Raw genomic sequence first — 24,312 nt, forward strand, 5'->3', positions numbered from 1 at the left:
GAGGCCTGGCGTGCTGGGATTCATGGGGTTGCAAAGAATGGGATACGACTGAGAGACTGAACTGAACTGAACTGAACTGGGAGGGCTGTCTCTCCAGGGCCAGCAAAGCCTCAAGGTGCTACAGGATCAGACTTTAGAAGATAAAAAGCATGACTACTGCTGGTAGGAATACAAACTGTAATTGATGAAATGATGGAGGTTCAATGTGGACTAACTTGAGAGTTAAAAACGGCAGGGTCCAGTCTTTGGAGGAGGTTCAGTTCAATTCAGTTCAGTTCAGTCGCTCAGTTGTGTCTGACTCTTTGTGAACCCATGGACTGCAGCACACTAGGCTTTCCCGTCCATCACCAACTCCTGGAGATTTCTCAAATTCACGACCATTGAGCTGGTGAAGACATCCAACCACCTCATCCTGGGTCATCCCCTTCTCCTCCTGTCGTCAATCTTTCCCAGCATCAAGGTCTTTTCAAATAGGTTAGTTCTTTGCATCAGGTGGCTAAAGTATTGGAATTTCAGCTTCAGCATCAGTCCTTCCAATGAATATTCAGGACTGATTTTGTTTAGGATTGACTGGTAGGATCTCCTTGCTGTCCAAGGGACTCTCAAGAATCTTCTCCAACACCATAGTTCAAAAGCATCAATTCTTCGGCGCTCAGCTTTCTTTATAGTCCAACTCTCACATCCATACATGACTACTGGAAAAACCATAGCTTTGACTAGATGGACCTTTGTTGGAAAAGTAATGTCTCTGCTTTTTAATATTAAATATTAAATTAAATATTAATATTCTTTTAAATATGCTTTAAAATATTTTTTAGATATGCTATCTAGGTTGGTCATAACTTTTCTTCCAAGGAGCAAGCATCTTTTAATTTCATGGCTGCAGTCACCATCTGCAGTGATTTTGGAGCCCAAAAAATAAAGTCTGTCACTGTTTCCACTGTTTCACCATCTATTTGCCATGAAGTGATGCGACCAGATGCCATGATCTTAGTTTTCCGAACTTTGAGTTTTAAGCCAACTTTTTCACTTTCTTCTTTCACTTTCATCAAGAGGCTCTTTAGCTCTTCACTTTCTGCCATAAGGGTGGTGTCATCTGCATATCTGAGGTTATTGATATTTCTCCTGGCAATCTTGATTCCAGCTTGTGCTTCATCCAGCCCAGCGTTTCTCATGATGTACTCTGCATATAAGTTAAATAAGCAGGGTGACAATATACAGTCTTGATGTACTCCTTTTCCTATTTGGAACCAGTCTGTTGTTCCATGTCCAGTTCTAACTATTGCTTCTTGACTTGAATATAGATTTCTCAGGAGGCAGATCAGGTGGTCTGGTATTCCCATCTCTTTCAGAATTTTCCACAGTTTGTTTTGATACACACAGTCAAAGGCTTTGGCATAGTTAATAAACAGAAGTAGATGTTTTTCTGGAATCCTATCGCTTTTTCTATGATCCAGCGGATGTTGGCAATTTGATCTCTGGTTCCTCTGCCTTTTCTAAAGCCAGCTTGAACATCTGGAAGTTCATGGTTCATGTACTGTTGAAGCCTGGCTTGGAGAATTTTGAGCATTTACTTTGTTAGTGTGTGAGATGAGTGCAATTGTGTGGTAGTCTGAGCATTCTTTGGCATTGCCTTTCTTAGGGGTTGGAATGAAAACTGACCTTTTCCGGTCCTGTGGCCACTGCTGAGTTTTCCAAATTTGCTGGCATATGGAGTGCAGCACTTTCACAGCATCATCTTTTAGGATTTGAAATAGCTCAACTGGAATTCCATTACCTCCACTAGCTTTGTTTATAGTGATGCTTCCTAAGGCCCACTTGACTTCACATTCCAGGATGTCTGGCTGGAGGTGAGTGATCACACCATCATGGTTATCTGGGTCATGAAGATCTTTTTTGTATACTTCTGTGTATTCTTGCCACCTCTTCTTAATATCTTCTGCTTCTGTTAGGTCCATACCATTTCTGTCCTTTATTGAGCCCATCTTGGCATGAAATGTTCCCTTGGTATCTCTAATTTTCTTGAAGAGATCTCTATTCTTTCCCATTCTATTGTTTTCCTCTATTTCTTTGCATTGATCACTGAGGAAGGCTTTCTTATCTCTCCTTGCTCTTCTTTGGAACTCTGCATTCAAATGGGCGTATCTTTCTTTTTCTCCTTTGCCTAGGGGGGCACACTTAAATGAGTTTTACTTCCTGGAAGCCCTAACAGGTTCTCACTGTGGAGACTGGAGAAAAATCCCTGGTGCTTCCAGCAGGGAGAGGAGAAAGTTATCACTTTAAAATACGAAAAGTAACTCAGAGTGTCCTGTTCTCTTTAACAAAGGCCTATTGTGAGATAATGGAAAATGTGTATTGGTCTCTGTCCCCACTTTATGGCACAGAGGTCCTAAAATCTCTGTAAAACCCTAAAAGCACAAGGATCATCTATTGTTCTAAAGAGGTGACTCTGGTGGGCTTCTGAATGGCTGGATGGGGGCTGGTCACCAGAGAAACCACTCCTTGATTAGAAGCTTGGAATTGTCAGCCCCACCCCACTCCCATCCTCAAGAACTAGGAGAGGGGCTAGAAAGGAAGGTAAAAATTGCTAATGTCTATGTGAGGAAGGCTTCCAGTAACAGTGGATTTGGAGCGCTTCCAGATGGGTAAACACATCCACAGACGAGGAGGGTGACACACCCCAACTCCCAGACTTGCTGTCTGTTTCTCTTCATCTGTATTCTTCATCATGTGCATGCATGCTAAGTCACTTCAGCTGTGTCCAACTCTTTATGACCCTATAGACTGTAGCCTGCCAGGCTCCTCTGTCCATGGGATTCTCCAGGCAAGAATACTGGAGTGGGTGCCATGCCCTCCTCCAGGGGATCTTCTTGACATAGGGATCGAAACTGCGTCTCTTGTGTCTCCTGAATTAGCAGGCAGATTCTTTAGCAGGCTTTCCTGGTGGCTCAGATGGCAAAAAATCTGCCTGTAGTGTTGAAGAAGGAAATGGCAACCCACTCCAGTACTCTTGCCTGGAAAATCCCATGGATGGAGGATCCTGCTAGGCTACAGTCCATGGGGTCACAAAGAGTCAGACATGACAGAGCGACTTCACTTTCACTTTCAGTGTGGGAGACCTGGGTTCAGTCACAGGCTTGGGAAGATCTCTGGAGAAGGGAATGGCAATCCATTCCAGTATTCTTGCCTGGAGAATTCCATGGGTAGAGGAGCCTGGCGGGCTACAGTCCATGGGGTCACAAAGAGTTGGACATGACTGAGCAACTGACTTTTTCTTTACCATTAGTGAAGAAGGAATTCATAGGGCCTGGACTCCATCTCAGGCCTGTCCGTGCTGGTCGTGCGCGGCCACTTCTCCAGTGGACTCTGAACTCTGTGCTTAGCACCTGTGGGAATGACAATGGAAGGATAAGACCCTCTCTGGGCAGGGGAATCTTGAAGATCACATACAGGTTACTCATTGCCTAAGAGGAAACATACCATAATCACCCCTGCCTCTGGACAGGTCATAAATTTTTTCCGTATCTATTGGGATGTAATCACAGGCTTATCGATTATTAACTGGTTGGAATGTAACTGCGGGCTTATTGATTATTAACTGTTTGAACACATAACACATGAATGATGGGGTTACTGTAGTTGTATTTACCCTTCCTTTGTTTATGTAAGTTTCAAGGAATTTGGGCTGGTGGGTTTGGACACTTACACATGGGGTATAAAAGATTTTCACAAATGCTGGTCGAGGTCCTTGGCTAAGAGGAGACTCTGCCTTGGGCCCGCCGGTGTAATAAACTGCACTCCACTATCTGCATTGTCCTTCTGAGTGAGTTTGTTTCCCGGAGAGCGTGGCTATAACACTAGTACCCTGGAAAGCCCATTCTTTGTTATGTCGTTGTTGTGTTAGTTGCTCAGTCGTGTCTGATTCTTTGCAACCTCATAGACTGTAGCTCGCTAGGCTCTTCTGTCCATGGAATTCTCCAGGCAAGAATACTGGAATGGGTTGCCATTCCCTTCTCCAGGGGATCTTCCCGACTCAGGGATCAAACCCACATCTCCTGCATTTTCAGTCAGATTTACCATCTGAGCCACCAGGGAAGCCCATTCTTTATCATATCCCTTAGCAAATTAGTAAATGTAAATAAATATTTCTCTGAGTTCTGTGAGTTACACTAGCAAATTAACTGAACATGGTGAGGGGTGGTTCATCTTTGGAACCTTTGATCTATAGCTGCTTGGTCAGAAGCACTTGGGCTTGTGATTGGTGTCTGAAGTGGGTTGTAGTCTTGAGGAAATGAGTCTGTGGGGTCTGATGCTATCTTTGGGTAGGTAGTGTCAGAATTGACTTATATTGTGGGACACCCAGCTAATGTCATAGAGAATTGTTTATTATAAGGAAAAACATCCACACATCTGGTGAAATGTCAGAAGTGAACTATTCTGTGTAAGTGATAAAGGAGACACACAGGGAAGAAACTCACAGTAGGGAAGAATTGGGTATTTTCCTATGTGGGAAAGAAAAAACAGAGTTTTTCCTTTACACCTAGGCTCCAGGGAAACTATTTTCCCAGAGTGAGCCTAACTGACCAGAGTTTACCAGTTTAACTGACCTGGAGGAAGGGAAATACCCCACTCCAGACCTCTAGATATCTTGTCTCACTGAAGGCTAGGGGGAGAAGGCTGAGAAACATTTGTGAAGGTCACAGCCTAGAGGCACAGGCTCACGAAAGACTGAAATCTAGTCACAAGATTATAGAACTTTCCCTGCCCTGTACCTCACCACCACATCAACAGGGCTCTGGTATAATGACAGGAGATGACAATGGAAAGAATAGCAAGGCTCAGACAAAAAAAAAAAAGTAGTTCCCAAGTAAACTCAAAACAACTGGAGAGACAAGAACAAGAACACGAAAGGAACTTGAGTCCTCTTACACCTATAACTACAATGAATAGTGAACACGGTCTAACATCTAGCCAGACAAAAATAAAACCTCATGCTAAAGGTCTGTTTACCTCAATTCCTTTTACCCAGTACATCATGTTGACTTTCAACAAACATTACAAGGCACACTAACAGGCAAAAAAAAAAAAAAATTTTTTTTTTTTTTGTAGAGACAGAGAAAACATCAGAACCAGACTCAGATATGGCAGAGGTTTTAGAATTATCAGACCAAGATTTTAAAAATAACTATGATTAATATGCTAAAAAATCTAATGGAAAATGTGGACAGCATACAAAAACATATGGGTAATGTAAGCAGAGAGATTCAAACTTTTGAAAAGAATCAAAAGGAAACAATAGGAACAAAAAACACCGTACCAGAGATGAAGGATATCTTTGATGGGTTCAGTAGTAGACTGATCATAGTCAAGGGAAAAAATCAGTTGAGTGAAAGATATGTTGATAGAAACTTGCCAAACTGAAAAGCAAAGAGAAAAAAGGATAAAAATATAGAACAGCATATCACAAGAACTATGAGACAATTACAAAATGTGTAACATAGAGTAATGGGGATTCCAGAAGGAGAAGAAAGAGAGAAAAAATGGAAATATTTGAAGCAATAATGGCTGAAAAATGTCCAAAATCAATGACAACCACCAAACCACAGATGCAGGAAGCTCAGAGAATAATAGGAAGCACAAATGCCAACAAGTGCAAATATGCTTTAATATAAAAGCATATTGTATTAAAACTACAGAGAATCAAAGACAAAGAGAAAATCTTGAAAGAAGCCAGAGGGGGGAAGAAAAAAACTCATTTTACCTATAGAGGAAGAAAGATAAGAATTACATTAGATTTCTCTTCAGAAACCACACAAGCAAGAAGAAAGTGAGGTGAAATATTGTAAAGCAATAAAAGGAAAAAAAGTCCCACAGCCTAATCTTGTATTAAAGAAAATTATTCTTCAAACATAAAGGAGAAATAGACTTTCTCAGACAAACAAAAGTTGAGTCAACTTACCTTGCAAAAAATGCTAAGTTTTTCAGAGAGAAAGAAAATGACGTAGGTCATAAAGAAAGAGCATTCAAGAAGGAACCAAGGACATGTAAAATGTTTTATTTTTCTTATTCTTAATCTAACAGATGAGTTTGTTTAAAATAATAATAGCACAATATATTAGATGATTATAGCTAATAGGTAAGCAAAATGAGTGACAACAATGTTAGAGAGATGAGAAGGAGGAATTGGGAACACTGTCATAAAGTACCTGTACTACCCATGAAGAGGTATAGTTTTGTTTGAAAGTGGGCTTGACTTTGTTCTAACTGTATATTGCAAACTCTACTGTAATCACTAAAAAAAAGTGAAAAGGAGTATGATTGATATGCTACAAAGGAAAGAAACTGGAGTAATATAAAATGCTCAGACAAAACCACAAAATGCAGGAAAAAGAGTGGAAGACAAGAATAGGAACAAAAAACAAGGGCAATGAATAGAAAAAAGCAACAAATATGGTCAATGTTAATAATTTCAAATGTCACTGGTCTAAATAGAGCAATTAAAGACACAGATTGTCAGAGTGAATCTTTCTTTTGGATTGTCAGAGTGAATTAAAAAAGACAAATGTATGTTGTCTATAAGAAATTCACTTAAGTGGGTGGGGGGCGCGAAAGAAAAAAAAAAAAGAAATTCACTTAATATAAAGACACATATAGACTAAAAGTAAAGGAATGGAGAAAAAATATCATGCTAACAGTAACCAAAATAAAGCTAGAATAACTGTACTAATTTCAGACAAAACAGATTCCAGAGCAGGGAAAGTTACTAGGGATAAAGTTGGGCATTAGGGGGACTTGGGGGAGAATGGATATATGTATATGTATGGCTGAGTCCCTTTGCTGTTCATCTGAAACTGTGACAACACTGTTTATAGTTAATTGACTATACCCCAATACAAAATAAAAAGTTTAAAAAACTAATAAACAGGTAGATTCTCCAAGACGACATAACACTTTCATATCTATGCACTTAACAACAGAGCACCCAAATATGTGAGGCAAAATCTGATAAAACTGCAAAGAGAATGGACAAATCCACTACTATGGCTGGAGACTTCAACACACATCTATCAGTAACTGAAAGATATAGCAGGCAGAAAATCAGTAAGGGCATAATTGAACTGAACAGCACCACCAGTCAAGTGGATCTAACCGACATTTATAAAACATTTCATCCAACAACAGCAGAACACACACTCATCTTGAAGAATTTACCAAGATAGACAACATTCTGGCCCATAAAACATAAGTTAACAAATTTAAAAGGATAGAAATTATTCAAAATATGCTGTCAGATCACAATGGAATTAAATTAGAAATCTCTAAGAGAAAGATAACTTAAAAAAAACACCAAAATGGGGATTTCCCTGGTGGCCCAGTGGCAAAGACTCCATGCTCTCAGTTCAGGAGTCCTGGGTTTGATCCCTGGTCAGGGAACTAGTTCCCACATGCCGCAGTTAAGACCTGGCAGAGCCAAATAAATAAATAAATGTTAAAAAAAAAAACCACACCAAAATGACTGAAGATAGAACAACACACTTTTAAATAACACATGGGATAAAGAAGTCCCAAGAGAAATTTTAAAATACTTTGAACTAAATTTAAATGAAAATAAAACTTATCAAAATTTGTAGGAGGGACTTTCCTGGTGGTCCAGTGGTTAAGAATCCACCTGCCAATGCAAGTGAGATGAGTTTGATCCCTGATCTAGGAAGATTCCACTTGCCACCGGGCAACTAAGCCTGTGCATCACTACTCAGCCTGCTCTCTAGAGCCTGTAAGCCCCAACTACTGAAGCCTGCAAGCCTTAGAGTTCAGGCACCACAACTAGAGAAAGTGTACAAGCAGCATCGAAGATGCAGTGCAGTCATAAATAAATAACTGAATAATAATAAAATAAAGAAGCTCATTTGATTGGTTCATAAGATATCAATGTGTTTATATAAATTAAATATTCCAGAAAATCCTAGGAATTTGATAAGCATTTGGCAAATGAATTAGTTTAATGCATGTGTGTGTGCATTCTCAGCCACTGAGTTGTGTCCAACTTGTTGCAATTCCATGGACTGTGGCCTGCCAGATTCTTCTCTCCATAGAATTTTCCAGGCAAGAATACTGGAGTGGGTTGCCATTTCCTACTCCAGAGGAATTAGTTTAATACTTCTGGTTTAATAACAACAAACATGTCTCCTTTGATTTTTCAGCATTAATATAATACAATATTGTAGTTTTATTCTACTTAGTTTATTCCTAAATTTACATTGGTTCATTGATTAAATACACTAGCATTATTTCTGTTGTTGTTCAAGCACTAAGCTGTGTCCAACTCTTTGCGACCCCATGGACTGCCGCACGCTAGGCTTCCCTGTCCCTCACTATTTCCTGGAGTTTGCCCAGGTTCATGCCATTGAGTTGGTGATGCTATCCAACCTTCTCATCCTTGCTGCCTTCTCCTTTTGCCTTCAATCTTTCCCAGCATCAGGGTCTTTTCCAGTGAGTCAGCTCTTCATCAGGTGACCAAAGTACTGGAGCTTCAGCTTCAGCATCAGTCCTTCCAATGAGTATTCAGGGTTGATTTCCTCTAAGATTGACTAGTTTGATCTCCTTGATATCCACGGGACTCTAAAAAGTCTTCTCCAGCACCACAATTTGAAAGCATCAATTCTTTGGCACTCAGCCTTCTTTATGGTCCTACTCTCACTCCTACATGACTACTGGAAAAAAGTGTAGCTTTGATTATATGGACCTTTGTTGGCAAAGTGCTATCTTTGCTTTTTAATACACTGTCCAGGTTTGTCATAGCTTTCCTTCTAAGAAGCAAGCATCTTTTAATTTCATAGCTGCATTTACCATCTGCAGTGATTTTGGAGCCCAAGAAGAGAAAATATGTCATAGCTTCTACTTTTCCCCCTTCTATTTGCCATGAAGTCATGGGACTGGATGCCATGATCTTTGTTTTTTGAATGGTGAATTTCAAGCCAGCTTTTTCACTCTCCTCTTTCACCCTCATCAAGAGGCACTTTTGTGCCTCTTCACTTTCTGCCATTAGAGTGCTATCATCTGCATATCTGAGGTTGTTCATATTTCTTCCAGCAGTCTTGATTCCAGCTTGTGATTCATCCAGCCCAGCATTTCATATGATATACTCTGTATAGAAGTTAAACAGAGTGACAATATACAGACTTGTTGTACTCTTTTCCTGATTTTGAACCAGTCCATCCCATGTAAGTTTCTTACTGTTGCTTCTTGATCCTCATATAGGTTTCTCAGGAGATAGGTAAAATAGGTCTCTTAAGAATTTTCCACAGTTTGTTGTGATCCACACAGTCAAAGGTTTTAGCATAATCAATGACACAGAAGTAGCTGTTTCTCTGGAATTCCCTTGCTTTCTCTATGATCCAACAAATCTTGGAAATTTGATCTCTTATTCCTCTGCCTTTTCTAAACTCAGCTTGTACATCTGGAAGTTCTTGATTCAAGTACTGCTGAAGCCTAGCTTGAAGGATTTTGAGCATAACCTTACTAGCATGGGAAATGAGCAAAATTGTCTGGTAGTTAGAGCATTCTTTAGCACTGCCCTTATTTGGGATTGGGATGAAAACTAACTTTTTCCATTTAGTGGCCACTGCTGGGTTTTCTGAATTTGCTGACATATTGAGTTCAACACTTTAACAGCATCATCTTTTAAGATTTGAGCTCAACTGGAATTCCATCACTTCTACTAGCTTTGTTCACAGCAATGCTTTTAAGGCCCACTTGACTTCACATTCCAGGATGTCTGACTCTAGGTGAATAACCACACCATCATGGTTATTCAGGTCATTAAGACCTTTTTGTATAATTCTTCTGTGTATTCTTGCCATCTCTTCTTAACCTCTTCTGCCTCTGTTAGATCCTTACCGTTTCTGTCCTTTATCATGCCCATCCTTGCATGAAATGTTTGTTTGATATCTCCAGTTTTCTTGAAGAGATCTCTAGTCTTCTCCGTCCTATTGTTTTCCTCTATTTCTTTGCATTGTTCATTGAAGAAGGCCTTCTTATCTACTCTTGCTTTTATCTTAAACTGTGTATTCAGTTGGGTATATCCTTCCCTTTCTCCCTTGCTTTTCACTTCTCTTCTTTCCTCAGCTACTTGTAAAGCCTCCTCAGACCACCACTTTGCCTTCTAGCATTTCTTTTTCTTTGGGATGGTTTTGGTCACTGCCTCCTTACAATGTTACAAACCTCCATCCATAGTTCTTCAGGCACTCTGTCTATCAGATCTAATCCCTTGAATCTATCTGTCACCTTCACTGAATCATATGAGATTTGATTTGGGTCATATGTAAATGAGCTAGTGGTTTTCCCTACTTTCTTCAATTTAAGCTGGAATTTTGCTATATGGAGCTGATGATCTGAACCATAGTCAGCTCCAAGTCTTGTTTTTGCTGACTGTTTAGAACTTCTCTATCTTCAGCTGCAAAGAATATAATCAATCTGATTTTGGTATTGACCATCTGGTGATGTCCACATGTAGAGTCATCTCTTGTGTTGTTGGAAAAGGGTGTTGGCTATAACCAGCATGCTCTCTCGACAAAACTCTGTTATCCTTTGTCCTGCTTCATTTTGTAATCCAAGGCCTAAGTTGCCTGTTACTCTAGGTATCTCTTGACTTCCTACTTTTGCATTTCAATTCCCTATGATGAAAAGGACATCTTTTTTGGCATTAGTTCTAGAAGGTCTTGATAGGTCTTCATAGAACCAGCCAACTTCAGCTTCTTAGGTATTAGAGTAGTTGGAGTATAGACTTGGATTACCATGATATTGAATGGTTTGCCTTGGAAAAACTGAGATCATTCTGTCATTGTTGAGATTGCACCCAAGTACTGTATTTTGGACTCTTTTGTTGACTGTGTTACTTCACTTCCTCTATGGAATTCTTGCCCACAGTAGTAGACATAATGATCATCTGAATTAAATTTGTCCATTCCTGTCCATTTTAGTTCACTGATTTGTGCTCCACTCTTCCTCAGTAGCATACTGAACACCTTCCAGCCTGGGAAGCTCATCTTTTGGTGTCATATCTTTTTGCCTTTTTATACTGTCTGTGGGGTTCTTGAGACAACCACTGGAGTGGTTTGTCATTCACTCCTCCAATGGACCTCGTTTTTTCAGCATTATTTTTGCATCATGTTTAAAATTATGAAGTACCTAAATTTGTGCTTAATTAAATTGATTCATTATTATGAACATTTGATTTCAATAGTATTTATATTTTATAGTATCCCAGTTGCAAGATTAGTTTCCAAGATGTAGGACTTACCTGGTGGTCCAGGGGTTGAGAATCTGTCTGACAATGCAGGGACATGGGTTTGGCCCCTGGTCTGGAAAGATTCCCCATACTGCAGGGCAACTAAGCCCATGAATCATAACTACTGAAGCCTGTGTGTTGTACAGTCAGTGCTCCGCAACAAGAAGAAGCCACCACAATGAGAAGTCTGTGCACTGCAAGTAGAGAGTAGCCCCTGCTCCCTGCAACTAGAGAGAGCCTGAAGGCAGCAACAAAGACCCAGCACCAAAAATAAAATAAATTAATTAATTAATTAAAAAAATTCCAAGATCTATAGGTATCTTGAAACTGTGGACTGATATTAAAGTGAATTAATGAATATTCATTGATGCTTAGCTCACTCTAAATAAGACGGAATTCCAAAACATTGATTTTGCTACATGCTAAATCGCTTCCGTTGTGTTCAACTCTTTGCAACCCTATCGACCATAGCCCGCCAGGCTCCTCTGTCCATGATTGCTAAGCGTTATTTTAAGTATGGGCTTCCTTCATAGCTCAGTCAGTAAAGAATCTGCCTGCAGTGCAGAAGACCCAGGTTCAATCCCTGGAGAAGGAAATGGCAACCCACTCCAGTATTCTTGCCTGGAGAATCCCATGGACAGAGAAGCCTGGCAGGCTACAGTCCATGGGGGTGCAAGAGTTGGACACAACTTAGTGACTAAACATTACCATCATTTTAAGTATATATACTTCTGTTTCTTTCTTAAAAAATGCTACATAAAAGTAATAGCTTCGTGTCTATAAGTGAACATGTACATTCCTTTCCCTTTGAAAAATAATGTGTGGGTTGAGTTTGCAGAAAGTTGTGTTATGTGTACTCATGAGTTCTGCTAGTCTAAAGTGCGGATGTGTGACACCTGACAAATATCCATCTTCCCAGCTTGTTTTGTGAAACAAAAGCTTCTTCAGTTAACAGTTATAACTCAGTGAGACTCTACTATGATTAGTTCTGACAGAAAGGTACCACTTTGCATGCAAAGTAAAGAAATGTGCTTTTGTTAAGGGAAAAGGAATAGGTTTGTCCTAAAATGAAATGACAGGTTGTTGCAGAGCAAAAAGAGCATGGTGAAGGGCAAAACCTGAATGAGTACAGAAAATAACAGAAGGTTCATGGAAAGTGAATTCTATTGGCCTCGGATTACAGATGAGTAAATAATGAGTCTGAGAAGCTATTAAGTGTGTTAAAATTCTAACAAAATCTGCTCAATTTTGATGGGCTTGTTTCTATTTATTTTTATTGTTTCTGTTTGTTGCCTTCATCGACAATATAAAGGATCCTCCCATCATTTATCTGCCTATATAGCAAAGTTTCTGAGTCTTCCCACAATAATTTTCTGTGTTTTGTCTTGATTTCATTATGGCTTTGGTTATTTAGGGGAAAAAAAGCTTCCTTATTTTTGAAAGTGCTAAGGTTCTCAGTAGGTGATCATGTTACCTTCTAAGTATATATATATTTTTAAAGTCTTTTTGTCACTTTCAACTAAATAGCCAAATACTGTTTCCAAGGCACCCGTGATCCTATCTTGCATTCAAATCTTATTTTTGTGTGTGTGTGTGTGTGTGTGTGGCTGTGCTGCACGGCTTGCTGGATCTCAGTTCCCTGACCAAGGATTGAACCTGGGCCCACAGCAGTGAAAGTGCTGACTCGTAACCACTGGATCACCAGGGAATTCCCATGAAATCTGAAAACTTTCGACTTCATTTTTCTTCCTAAGACTGATTTGGAAGTGTAAAATGAAGTAAAATTACTTTCAGAATATCTTTTATATCTGTAACTATTTTTGTGACTTCCCAGATGGCCCTGGGAAGTCACAAAGATTTGCTCTTCCATTTCCTAAAAAAGAGACGTGCCAGAAACTATTAGGGTTATTTGATATGTTATTACTGTTGGAGTTTCATGGGAAGAGGTGTCAATCAGAACAGATGCTGAGAGTTTTCTAGGTTAAACTGGTAAAGGTCAAATGTTAATAAATATTTCAGCAATTGTATGCTCTATGGGCTGCTCCTAGAGATTTGTCAGTGACTTTTCTGCCATGATTTGTTTCTATTTATCAGAGTTTTGATGATGATTTTCTCCGGTTAGGCAGTAATATAATTATCAGTCATAATTCAGTTATCATTTAAGATGTTTATTTGATAACAATTTAAAATTTTGAATCTAACTTTTTAAGGTCAGTGCTTCATCTGACCTCCAGTGTTCAGCTGGAGATGAACGTCAGCCTTACCTATGGAGTTTTATTAAAATACAGATGCTTAGGACCTACTCCAAATTTACAAAATCTCTTTACTTGATATAGTCTTGAAATATTTTTCTTATATGCTTGGTATGTCTTGGTATGTGTGTATATGTTTTAAGTTGTGTGTTATACTTCAAGATATTTTTATCTTTAAAGACATATCTTTATCTGTTCAACCATCTATAAATCTGACATAATGTTCATTGTCTATAAAAATGTACTTAATCATTATAGATATTTTGTTCAAAGATTGCCTTAATTGTGTTTATTTTGTGTGTTATGGAAGCAACCAAACCCTTGTCAATTTCATTAGTGCTATGAAATATTTCACTTTTGATGGTTATAAGTTAACCTAGCCATTTTAAGTCTCTGTTACCTCCAGGTACTATTTATATCCCCAAAGCTTCCTTGAAACCTCAGCTGTGGGCCAGAATTTCTATTTTCTACAAAGAAAACTTTGTAGAGGTTTCCACTTTCTCAGACCCCTGTCTGGAAGGACTCTGTCAGGTACTGCTAACAACTAGCACAGTAATGAAATGCTTAAGCAGTTTGATTCTTAGATTCATGTCCTTCAGCTAAAGAGACATAAACCATCCTCAAATTATTGGAAGACTGTCCTTACTGGTGACCTCAGACTGAGGGTTCTCAGGAACCATCCTGAAAGCAGACAGCCTTTGGACGTAGAGAGCTGTGCCCAAGATCCATGGCACAAGACCACAGATTGTCACTTTATAATCTGTACTCCTTGATTTTCTGTTCTTTTACCTATATTCTATCCTCTTATTCACTTAAGTCTGCATTTCACTGTGTTATTCATAATCCCTATTTCTAATATTGCTGTTTGCACCCTTATCCTTCCTTGGTATGACTCTCACGTTGTTGCTGTTTAGTCGCTTGGTCATGTCCAACTCTTTCGTGACCCCATGAACTGTAGCCCCCCAGGCTCCTCTGTCCCCATGAGATTTCCCAGGCAAGAACACTGGAGTGGGTTGCCGTTTCCTCCTCCAGGGGATATTCCCAACCCAGGGATCAAACCTGCATCTCCTGCATTTTTCAGGCGGCTTCTTTACCACTGAGACACCTGGGAAGCCCATGACTCTCATATCAGCTACAGTTTACTCATGAACTAGTGAAAATGCCAGCTTCTCTTGGGAACCAACCAGCTTCGCTTGGTCCCAGTTCCTTGTAAGAAATCAGTTGGTTTCACAGGTACCTGGACTCACTTTTTAGTTGGCAAACTCCACAGCAGGCAAAGTGGCCAGAAATCCTGCCTCTATTGAAACAATACTTGGGGTCCTTTTGTGATAACTAGTCTTTGCAACTGAACTTTCACTGAAATAGAACTTGGAAGGGGATTTAGGGAATAGGTAGTGGCAGGAGAGTATCTCACATTCATAGACGTTACAAGTTAAGATGTATCATTTTTCTTTTGACCACCCCCGCCCAATGATCTTTGATATTACAAAATTCACTGCCTGACACCAGACTATTCTTCATGAATGGTGTCAAAAATTTACAGCATTATTTGATAATCCCTTAGGAGTATTTGGCCAAAACCAGATTACTGGGCGACTCCCGATGACTGGTATTAAATCTGGCACAGAAGTCTACTAGCTGCTACCCACAAATTGGACAGGAACTTGTTACATTGGTACACTAATCCCTACTCTCAAGATCACCTCTGACATTACCCAAGGTCCATTTTGGTCCATTGGTTTCTCTGCTAGGAAAAAGAGATCAGTTGGTAGTTTCACTGAAAAAGGAGAAACAGTGGCCCTGATTCTGGAACTGAAACCCTAACTACTCTACAGGAATTCTGGATTCCTCTTGTCTCTCTTCAGGACTCTTCATTTCATACTTTACAAGAGGCCCAGATAGTACGATGAGTGTTACATGCTAACACAGAGAGGAAAAGCTACAGGACTCAGACAGAACCTCCGGGGAGGTCAGAATGAGAGGTTATATGAAAGAGTGTTGTACTCACATTCCTACAGACCACTCAGAGATCTTGAACATTACTAAAAAGATCCAGGAAGTAAATGAAGATATCATTAAGCTGGGTAACATGCCTAATGGCCCATGTATAGTTCTGTGGACTCCTCTTCATGTTGGGCATGAGAACGGTTCTCTTGTTCAGTCTGAGCACGTGGCTCCTGACTGACAAGTGAGTTATACAAACTCTGGCCATAATCCTCTTAAGCCAGAGCTTTGAAGCTGTTGCACAGCTGCTGTGTGTCAAATGATCCAGCAAAGGGCCCTCCATCAGAAAGAACTGGAAAATCCAACAGACTCACAGGTTGAAAGGACCATCAGCAGATACTTGACACAATTATGACACCTTAAACAGTAGTGAAGATCTGGATTGATGCTCTCAGCTATTAGTGGCTAGTCCTTCAGTTCAGGCTGAAGAATGGCAAACAGAACTGAAACCATTTCCCCACACTCAGCCTGGACACAGAGAAATCAAACTGCACCTTAGTGTCTACATGAAGATGATGTTGTGCTATGCTTCTGTCTTCATTAGCATGACTATTTTTCCAGGAATATCCGGCCTGGAAAATGACTTGATTGCTCATTATAGAATTTTCTCAGAGACCCATCATCTCTTCAGCAGAAAGCATCAGAGACTAATTTGCCCCCTAAGATCCTTTTGATGCTTTGATTCAAAATCCTAGCCTTGCTGTTTATTGTGGACTGTTATATTGTGATTCTCACCCAATCCTAATTAAGCCCTCACTTTGAAAGTCCTATCCTAAATCAAACTTTTATTTCTTAATAAATTCTGACCTTATTTTCCTCCTGTGAGATATTGTCAAGACTTTGCTTGCTTTAAGCATTAAATCAGTTTTGCCTTATCAACAGACTGTGTTGGTGATATTTAGGGAGCCAGCTCTTGACAATAATGTAGGTAAACATCTTTTAAAAAGAAGGAATAAAAGGTGAACTAAAGGAAAAACAATCTTGGAAATACAGAAGAAGAGTGATGCATTATGGCTAGGGTGGTTGAAAACGCTTTACAAAGAACTGATGTTTTCCCTGAATCTTGAAGGATGAACAAGGGTTTGTCAAGAGAAGAAAGGGGTGGCAACAGAGAGAGTTGGTGGTGAGGTGGTCAGATTCCGGGCAGAGGAAATGGGGGTTTAAAGGGCCCCAGTGAAAATGCCAAGCAGTCTGGGGGTGTAGGTGACCAGGGCAGAGCTGAGTCTTGGGTGTGACTGCTGCTGAGGCAGGGAGCGTGGGGAGAGGAGGTTGCCCAGAGAGCAAAGCCTACCTATGGGGAGCGGGGGGAAATCTACAGGGAGAGAACGTAATGCTGGAGCATCTACCAGATGTGATCACATCAAAGGATCATGACAGCAGCACTGAAGAAGTTGTTGAGGGTGGAGACACCTGATGTAAACACACTGAAAAGTACTGAGTACTAGTTACAGACTCAAAGACAGACAATCGCATGTGTGGCAGGAAGGTTTTCTTCACCCACTCCTGCCTTAACCTCTTCTCCTTCTCACCTCTCAGGGGAAGAGGGTTTTGGGTAAGACAATGTAACTACAAATTATTTAGGTGTAATAATAACTCATCAAGTTAGGAAGCTGGTCAGCATTGGCCAGTGAAAGATGGGTTTGTCCTACAGATGCTCTTTGCTGTGCTCAGAAAGGCTTTGGACAGAACAAATCTACTCTTTCCAAAGACGTGGGAAGGAGTGTGAAAAAGTGTGTGTCACCACAGCTGTGATCTCAGGGAAGAGTGCTAGAACTGAGCTCTGCTCTCAGAGAGGACAGAGGAACAGAGACAGGGGGAAAGGGATTAATGATTCATCCAAGCCTGCTTCCATATTGGTTGAAAAGACTGGATAAGAAAGTCAACACATGTTTGTGTTCTCTCCTGAACTGTGTATCCTCAATTAGCTAAGAAGTGGTTTTCTTTTTGGTAATGAACTGTCCCAGGCATTCTTCCAAGCACTGTAGACATAACTAGAGGGTTCATAAATTTTTTCCAAATTGTTATTCCTAATGTAATCTCATTTCCCAACTGAATGAAATTCATGTGGAATGTGGAAAGCAAGCCAGAATTTGCCTTTCAATCTTCCCTAACCTTTTTTTTCACAGAAAGCAAACTGCTTTAGCTTTTCTTTCATAGTCAGTTTTCAATAGGCTCCACATAATGCATAATTTAGGAGCTAGGAGGGCAGCTGTCACATTAGGAAGACCTCCAAGCCCCAAATGCACTCACTTACACTTGATAGGCCTCCTCACGTTTATGCACCTGACTCAAGTGAAAAATTCAGAACGAAAAATAGGCTGAAAGGAAAACAGAGAAGCTGGGAGACCTAGTGGGTCTGGCTCACCCTCCAGTTCCTCACAGTTAAGTATGTTCACCAAATGATACAAGAGAAGGGAGAATTCTGACCCTCCTTTCTGATGGATGGAATAAAAAAATTGTAATTATTTTGAGAAACACACTTTGTATTCTCAGACATATTTTTTCCTTCTTGTGAAACAGAAGCTGAAGGAATAGAATTTGGGTCCCTCAGAGGTGACTCCAGAGGAGATTTAAAATGGAAATCTTTAGGTAATTGGGTTCCAGTTCATTGAATGAATTCCCATTATTTAACTTCACTGCATCCCTTGACCACTGGGGTCCCTGAAGTGAAAATTTTGACTCAATTCCTTTTTTCTCTGCACAAGGGAAAATGGTAAGTGGGGAGAGATGTGTATGTGGCATATTTCAGTAGAAAAAGGTTTGTGTTTTAGGCAAAATGACTTTGCATTTCAGGACCATTTGCCCACAGGTGGCTCCTGCAAGGCCCATCTCTTCAGGGGGGCAGAGGGGGAGTTGGGATGGCAGGAGAATGGACAGAAATTGGAAGACAGCAGGGAAATGGAATGTGGACCAGACCAGCATCAACACACAGTGTTACCAAGGGCTTGGACCCTCCATGAGGACGGGGCCTCATCCAGCCCCACCCGGGTACTGTGCACTTTCTCACACTCACTCCGGAGTGGAGGAGCTCACACTCTGGAGGGATGGGAAGACTAGACAGGGAGGAGGTGGAGTGGGGAGGAGGGACAGTGGCCATGTGGCAGCTCTGGGGGCAGGAAGGAGTGTTGAGACGCTAGTGGTGCCTCCATAGCCCCTCTCTCTGCTCAGAGTCATAGCTCCGCTACACACTTTGCTCTTGGGTGTCCCCCCCACCCCATTACGGACTGCCTCACCAAGGGCTCAGGCCCCAAATAGTGGGTGAGTAGTAAGTGCAAGAAGGAAGGGGCTGGCAGATGCAATGGGGTAGATCCTGGGGCCAGCTCCCCTATGCTCCGTGTGCCAGCATGGGGTCAGGACCAGTCTTTCTCCTGGGAATGAGACGGGGGATCTCTCCCAACATCCTCCCCCAAGAAGTCCATTACCTCCTGAGACTCTGCTTCCTCACCTACAAGCAGGGCCCTGCCTGGGATGCAAGGAGGAGAAAACGTACCATAACCACATGTCTCCTGACCTGAAGTGCAGGATGCCTGACTCCTGGGTGTGGCTCAAGCTCCCCTGATGGCACTGGAGGGGTCTTCCACCTGTGACTTCAGCTCCTCCTGGAGCAGGTTGTCCCCTCTGGGTAAAACCCTCACTGTCTCACAGAGGAGCTGTATCCACATTTCAGATGGGAAGGTGACCCACCACTGCTGGCGCTTTGTGAGGGTAAGAGCTTGTCCTCTGGAGTCAGGTTGCCTGGGTGTGAACTCTGGCTTCACTCCCTACCGGCTGCCTGGAGTGGCATCCCGACCCCATAAGCTGGTGAATGTTCACTGATCTTTGAGGCTCAACTCAGTGTCACTTATTCTGGGCCTCTCCCTTGACTCTCGGGGCTGAGGGCAGGCCCTCTCTGAGCAGCCCTCGGCCTCCTCCCCAATTAAACGATTATACCTGCCTTGGGAGGGCTCCTTACAGTGAGTGGGGGGGTGGGGGAAGGCAGGAAGCAGGAGGATGGAAGAGAAGGTTGAGTGGATGGCTGGACTTTCAGCTCCCCAGGATGCCTCACCCCATCTCACCTGTGCCCAGAGAGTCGCTCCTTGCCCGCCCCCTCATGCCACCTCCTCCTGTAAAAGATGGAAGAGGTGTGAATGGCTGACCTCTGGAGAGCGCCCTTCCCCACACTGCCCATCTCACCATGGGGACCCTTAGCAGGTTGACAGGGCTTCAGAGGGAACTGGGCTCCAACTGTTTAACTCCACAAGTTCCAGGGCCCCTCGTTCTGACATTTCTCTGGCACCCTGGAAACTCATGAGGTCAGGACATCTCCACAACCACAGAGAGAAAGATAGAGAAATCTGTGGAGAGGATTGCTAAGGAAAGATGACTGTTACCAAGGCAGGGGAGGCTGAATGAGCCCGGCGGGCACAGATGGCCTCTGTCACTCAACCTTAACGCGGGCACAGGCTGTTTTTAATCCCTCCAACAGCCCTTCAACGAGGCTATGGCTGCCTTTGCTCATGGACGAGGCAGGGAGAGCTTGGATAACCAGACCGAGGTTGCTCAGTGAGCAAGTGGCAGGCCCTGCAACTCAAACCTGGGACCCGCAAAACATCCCGTCTACTTCCCTGTCCCCTGCTGCCCAGGAAACCTGGGAAGGGGCTCTGCAGAGATGAGGATAAACTCACCTTCCTCCCCTGGGCCCTTTAGCTGATGGCTCATGGTCCGCAGGGCTCTGTTGGCCCCCAGGCGGGCTCACAAGCCTCGCTCATCCACGGACACCTTCGGTCTGGGATGTTTTGGGGCTCTCATGGTGGTTGGCTTCCTTTCCTGGTAGACAAGGCTCCTTGGCTTGTTTGAGATTGAACGTGGAGGCGGGTGAAGTTTGGGAGAGAGGTGGGGCAGGAGGCGGTGAGTTCCCAGCCCTTCAATCCGGTTGCACAGTCCTCTGCTCAGGTTTCTCTGCAAAGAGGCGCTGTGGTCTCATGTTTCAGGCATCACTTACACACGAAGGGGCCCTGGAGGGGCCAGAAGCTGCTGGCTTGTTTCCCGGCAGTGATGCCACTTTCACTCCAGCCAGGGGAGGTGTGAGGAGCTTCCCAGGGCTCTTTCCCTCTATCTTGGGTCCCTGGTTGGGACAGGCACTGGGGAAATGATAGGATATTTGTGCAAGTTATCACCAGGACTTATACTTAAAACACAAACTCCCAGGGCTACCAATGGGCATTCAGATGCTCACTTGCTCGCCAGCTCTTCCCACTGCTGCCCGGCTTCAAAAAGGGCAGATTTGGCTGGGTTGAAAATGACCTTTCAGGGTGCCTCTGAAAGGTGATCACATGTGCTCTATTCTTAACCTGGGGTCTCTGGCACTCCAAGAGTCATGAATGGAATTTTGTGGGTCTGAGAACAGGAATGGGGGAAAACATTATAGCTTCATTTTTCCTTGCCTTAAAACAAAATTTAGCATTTCCCTAAAAAAAAAAAAGGGTGATTTTGTCCTCAATAGGAGTCACAAATATTTTCTTTTTAAATTGAAGTATAGTTGATGTACACTATATATGAGTTATAGGTGTGCAGTACAGAGATCCACAATTTTAAAGGTTATGCTCCACTTATGGTTATTGTAAAATATCGGCTATATTTTCTATATTGTGGAATATATCCTTGTAGCTCATTTCATACATAATAGTTTGTACCGCTTAATCCTCTTCCCCTATGTCGTCCCTCCTCCCATTCGTTTCTTCATAGGTAACCACTAATTTGGTCTCTACAACTGTGAGTCTGTTTCTTTTGTTATATTCACATTTGTTGTGTTTTGCAGATTCCACATATAAGTGATATCATATATCTGACTTATATATGATATCTCTGTTTGCTTAATTCACTTAGCATGAAAGAAAAGTGAAAGTCGTGTCTGACTCTGCAATCCCACAGACTGTAGCTCACCAGACACCTCTGTCTATGGAATTCTCCAGGCAAGAATATTGGAATAGGTAGCCATTCCCTTCTCCAGGGGATCTTTCTGACCCAAGGATCAAACCCAGTTCTTCCACATTGCAGGCAGATTCTTTACTGTCTGAGCTACCAGGGATGCCCTTCACTTAGCATAATACCCTCCAAGTCCATCTATGTTGCTACAAATGGCAAGATTTTATTCTTTTTTATGATTGAGAAGGATTCCATTGTGTATACAGACCACATCTTCTTTATCCATTCATCTGTGGATGGACACTTAGGTTGCTTCTATATCTAAATAATGCTGTGATGGACATTGGGTTGCAAGTGTCTTTTTGAATAAATGTTTTTGTTTTTTTAAGATAAAACCCAGGAGTGGAATTTCTGGGTTATATGGTAGTTTTAGTTTTTTTGAAAAACCTCCATACTGTTTTCCACAAAGGCTGCACAAATTACATTCTTACTAGCAGTAAGACAACATTTGTGTTCTTTTTTGATGATACCCATTCTGACAGGTGTGAAGTGATATTTCCTGATTGTTTTTACTTGCATTTCCCTGAGGATGAGCATCTTTTCATGTGCCTGTTAACCATCTCCATGTCCTCTTTGGAAAAATGCCTATTCAAGTCTTCTGTCCATTTTTAAATTGAGTTATTTGTCTTTCTATTGTTGTTGAGTTGTATGAGCTGTTCATATATTTTGGATGTTAACCTCTTGTCAGTCATATCATTTGGAAATACTTTTTCCATTTCTGTAGATTGTCTTTTCATTTGTTGATGATTTACATCATTGTGCAAAAGTTTTAATTTAATTAGGTCTCATTTGTTTAGTTTTTCTTTTATTTCCTCTACTTTAAGAGATAGCTCTAAAAAAATATTGCTATGATTTATGTCAGAGTGTTCTGCCTAAGTTTTCCACTAGGAGTCTTATGGTTTCTGATCTTGCATTTAGATCTTTAATCCATTTTGAGTTTATTTTTGTGTGTGGGGTAAGAGTATATTCTAATTGCATTCTTTTACATGTAGCTGTTCAGTTTTTCCAGCACCACTTTGAGAAACAGAATGTTTCCTGTCATGTCAATAAACAAATGATGTCACAGTCAGAAGTGATTGCAGCCCTCCAACGTGAGCCATTGAGTACTGTGGGAACTCAGGAAAGAAACAAAGAATTCCTGCCATTTAGCTGCCATCAGACTGCAGCCATTCCCAATGGTGAGCCCTGGGGGAACTCAAAATAAGAAAACACAGGATACTGGCCCCAGATAGCTTAGGTGCATAGCAAAGGAATGATTTCAGTGAGCTCAGGCTTTTGTATCTTCTCATACACAGAAAAGCACTAAATCCCTTAACTTGAGATATCTGATTTTCTTTCATTAATGGTAATAATTTGATGTTCAGACTACCTGTCCTTGGTTGCAAAACTCCTATATATTTTGGCTCCCCTCCTTTGCTCCTTGGAGCAGTTCTCTCAGGGTTACTTGAAATGCTGCTCCTGGGATTGAAGTCCTCAGCATGTCTGCTGAATAAAACAGAACTCTCAACTTTTAGGTTGTGCATAATTTTTTAGTCAACAACTTATTGATGTGACTGTCTTTTCTTCATTGTACATTCTGGCCTCCTTCGTTGTATATTTTTCCCTCCTTTGTTGACCATAAGTGTGTGGATTTATTTCTGGATGGAGTCACAGATATTTTCACATCATACCTTCCAGGGTCCAAGAGTAGGCTTTTGTCTAACACTCAGAAATGAATTGTCTGAGGAGACACATGTGCTGACAAAACAAGACAGATGAGGTGTCCCTTATTGGGAAGGAGTGCCTTGGCAGAGAGCAGGAGTGTTAGGGAACCCAGGAAGACTGCTCTGACATGTGGCTCACAGTCTCAGCTTTTATGGTGATAGAATTAGTTTCTGGGTTGTCTTCGGCCAATCATTCTGACTTAGGGTCCAAACTTCCTGGTGGTGCGTGCATTTCAGCGAGGATGATTCTGGGAGGTGGTAGGACACGTGGCATCTCCTTTTGACCTTTCTTGAATTCTTCCAGTTGGTGGTGGCTTATTAGTTCTGTGTTCCTTACCAGACCTCCTGTTGTAAAATAACTCAGACAGATGGTTACTATGGTGCCCAGCCAGTGTGGACAGTTTCAGTCAGTGTTTCCTCTAACAACTATAAAGCTGTTGGAGATCTCTCAAAATATCATTTGTGTTTATCACCACTTTGAAATTATGATAGTTTTATATTTGCCACTAGATCTTGATGCTTAATTTTGAGGAAGCACATATGTCACTGTTGACAGATTTTTAAAATTATTTCAACACCAATTTCAGGATCATTAGTCTCCTTTGTAATCCAAGTACTTTATCACATGGAATTAAAATCAGTTCTGAGAAGGGCAGTCTATATATCTCACCAGGATTCTTACAACAGGATTATGAACCTACTCCAGCTCTAGTCTTACAGGGGTGTTGTAACAGACCCAGTCTGGGACTTTTATGCCCCTAACAGGGTCAGGAGTAGGACTGTCTGCCACATAGGGGCCTTGGCAAATGGCAAGGGCAAAAAAACCATCAAGTGTGGTAAAACATCTGAAATGGACACAAAAGTTCAACTCAAGCTTTAAAATTTTTCTCTTTGTCACTGACACTCTTCTCTGATCACATTGCTGGTTTCTGCAGCATGTCCTTGCCCCCCACCGGGGTTCAGGGGCAATGAGGGGACTCTCAGTTGCATTCTCTGGCCTCTGCTGCCTCTCCCCATCTCCTGATGAGGAAGACCCTCCCAGCAGACCTATCCTGCCCTTCCCTATTCTCTACAATTGGAGGAGGGATGCTTTCTGCCTCAC

The 24,312-nt window shown here is 41.7% G+C and overlaps 1 protein-coding gene across 1 annotated transcript in view; it reads right to left on the bottom strand.

Annotated features, from left to right (window-relative positions):
* TMC2 (transmembrane channel like 2) overlaps nucleotides 1-20,241 on the bottom strand; it is a 96,665-nt gene extending 76,424 nt beyond the window's left edge. Inside the window, exon 1 of the mRNA XM_061125671.1 lies at nucleotides 20,208-20,241. Coding sequence (XP_060981654.1) covers nucleotides 20,208-20,241 — 34 coding nt within the window. The remainder of the gene's footprint in view (nucleotides 1-20,207) is intronic.
* Nucleotides 20,242-24,312: the final 4,071 nt, after the last annotated feature.

The sequence above is a fragment of the Dama dama genome, chromosome 23, assembly GCF_033118175.1.
Source record: "Dama dama isolate Ldn47 chromosome 23, ASM3311817v1, whole genome shotgun sequence".
Classification (NCBI taxonomy): Eukaryota; Metazoa; Chordata; class Mammalia; order Artiodactyla; family Cervidae; genus Dama; species Dama dama.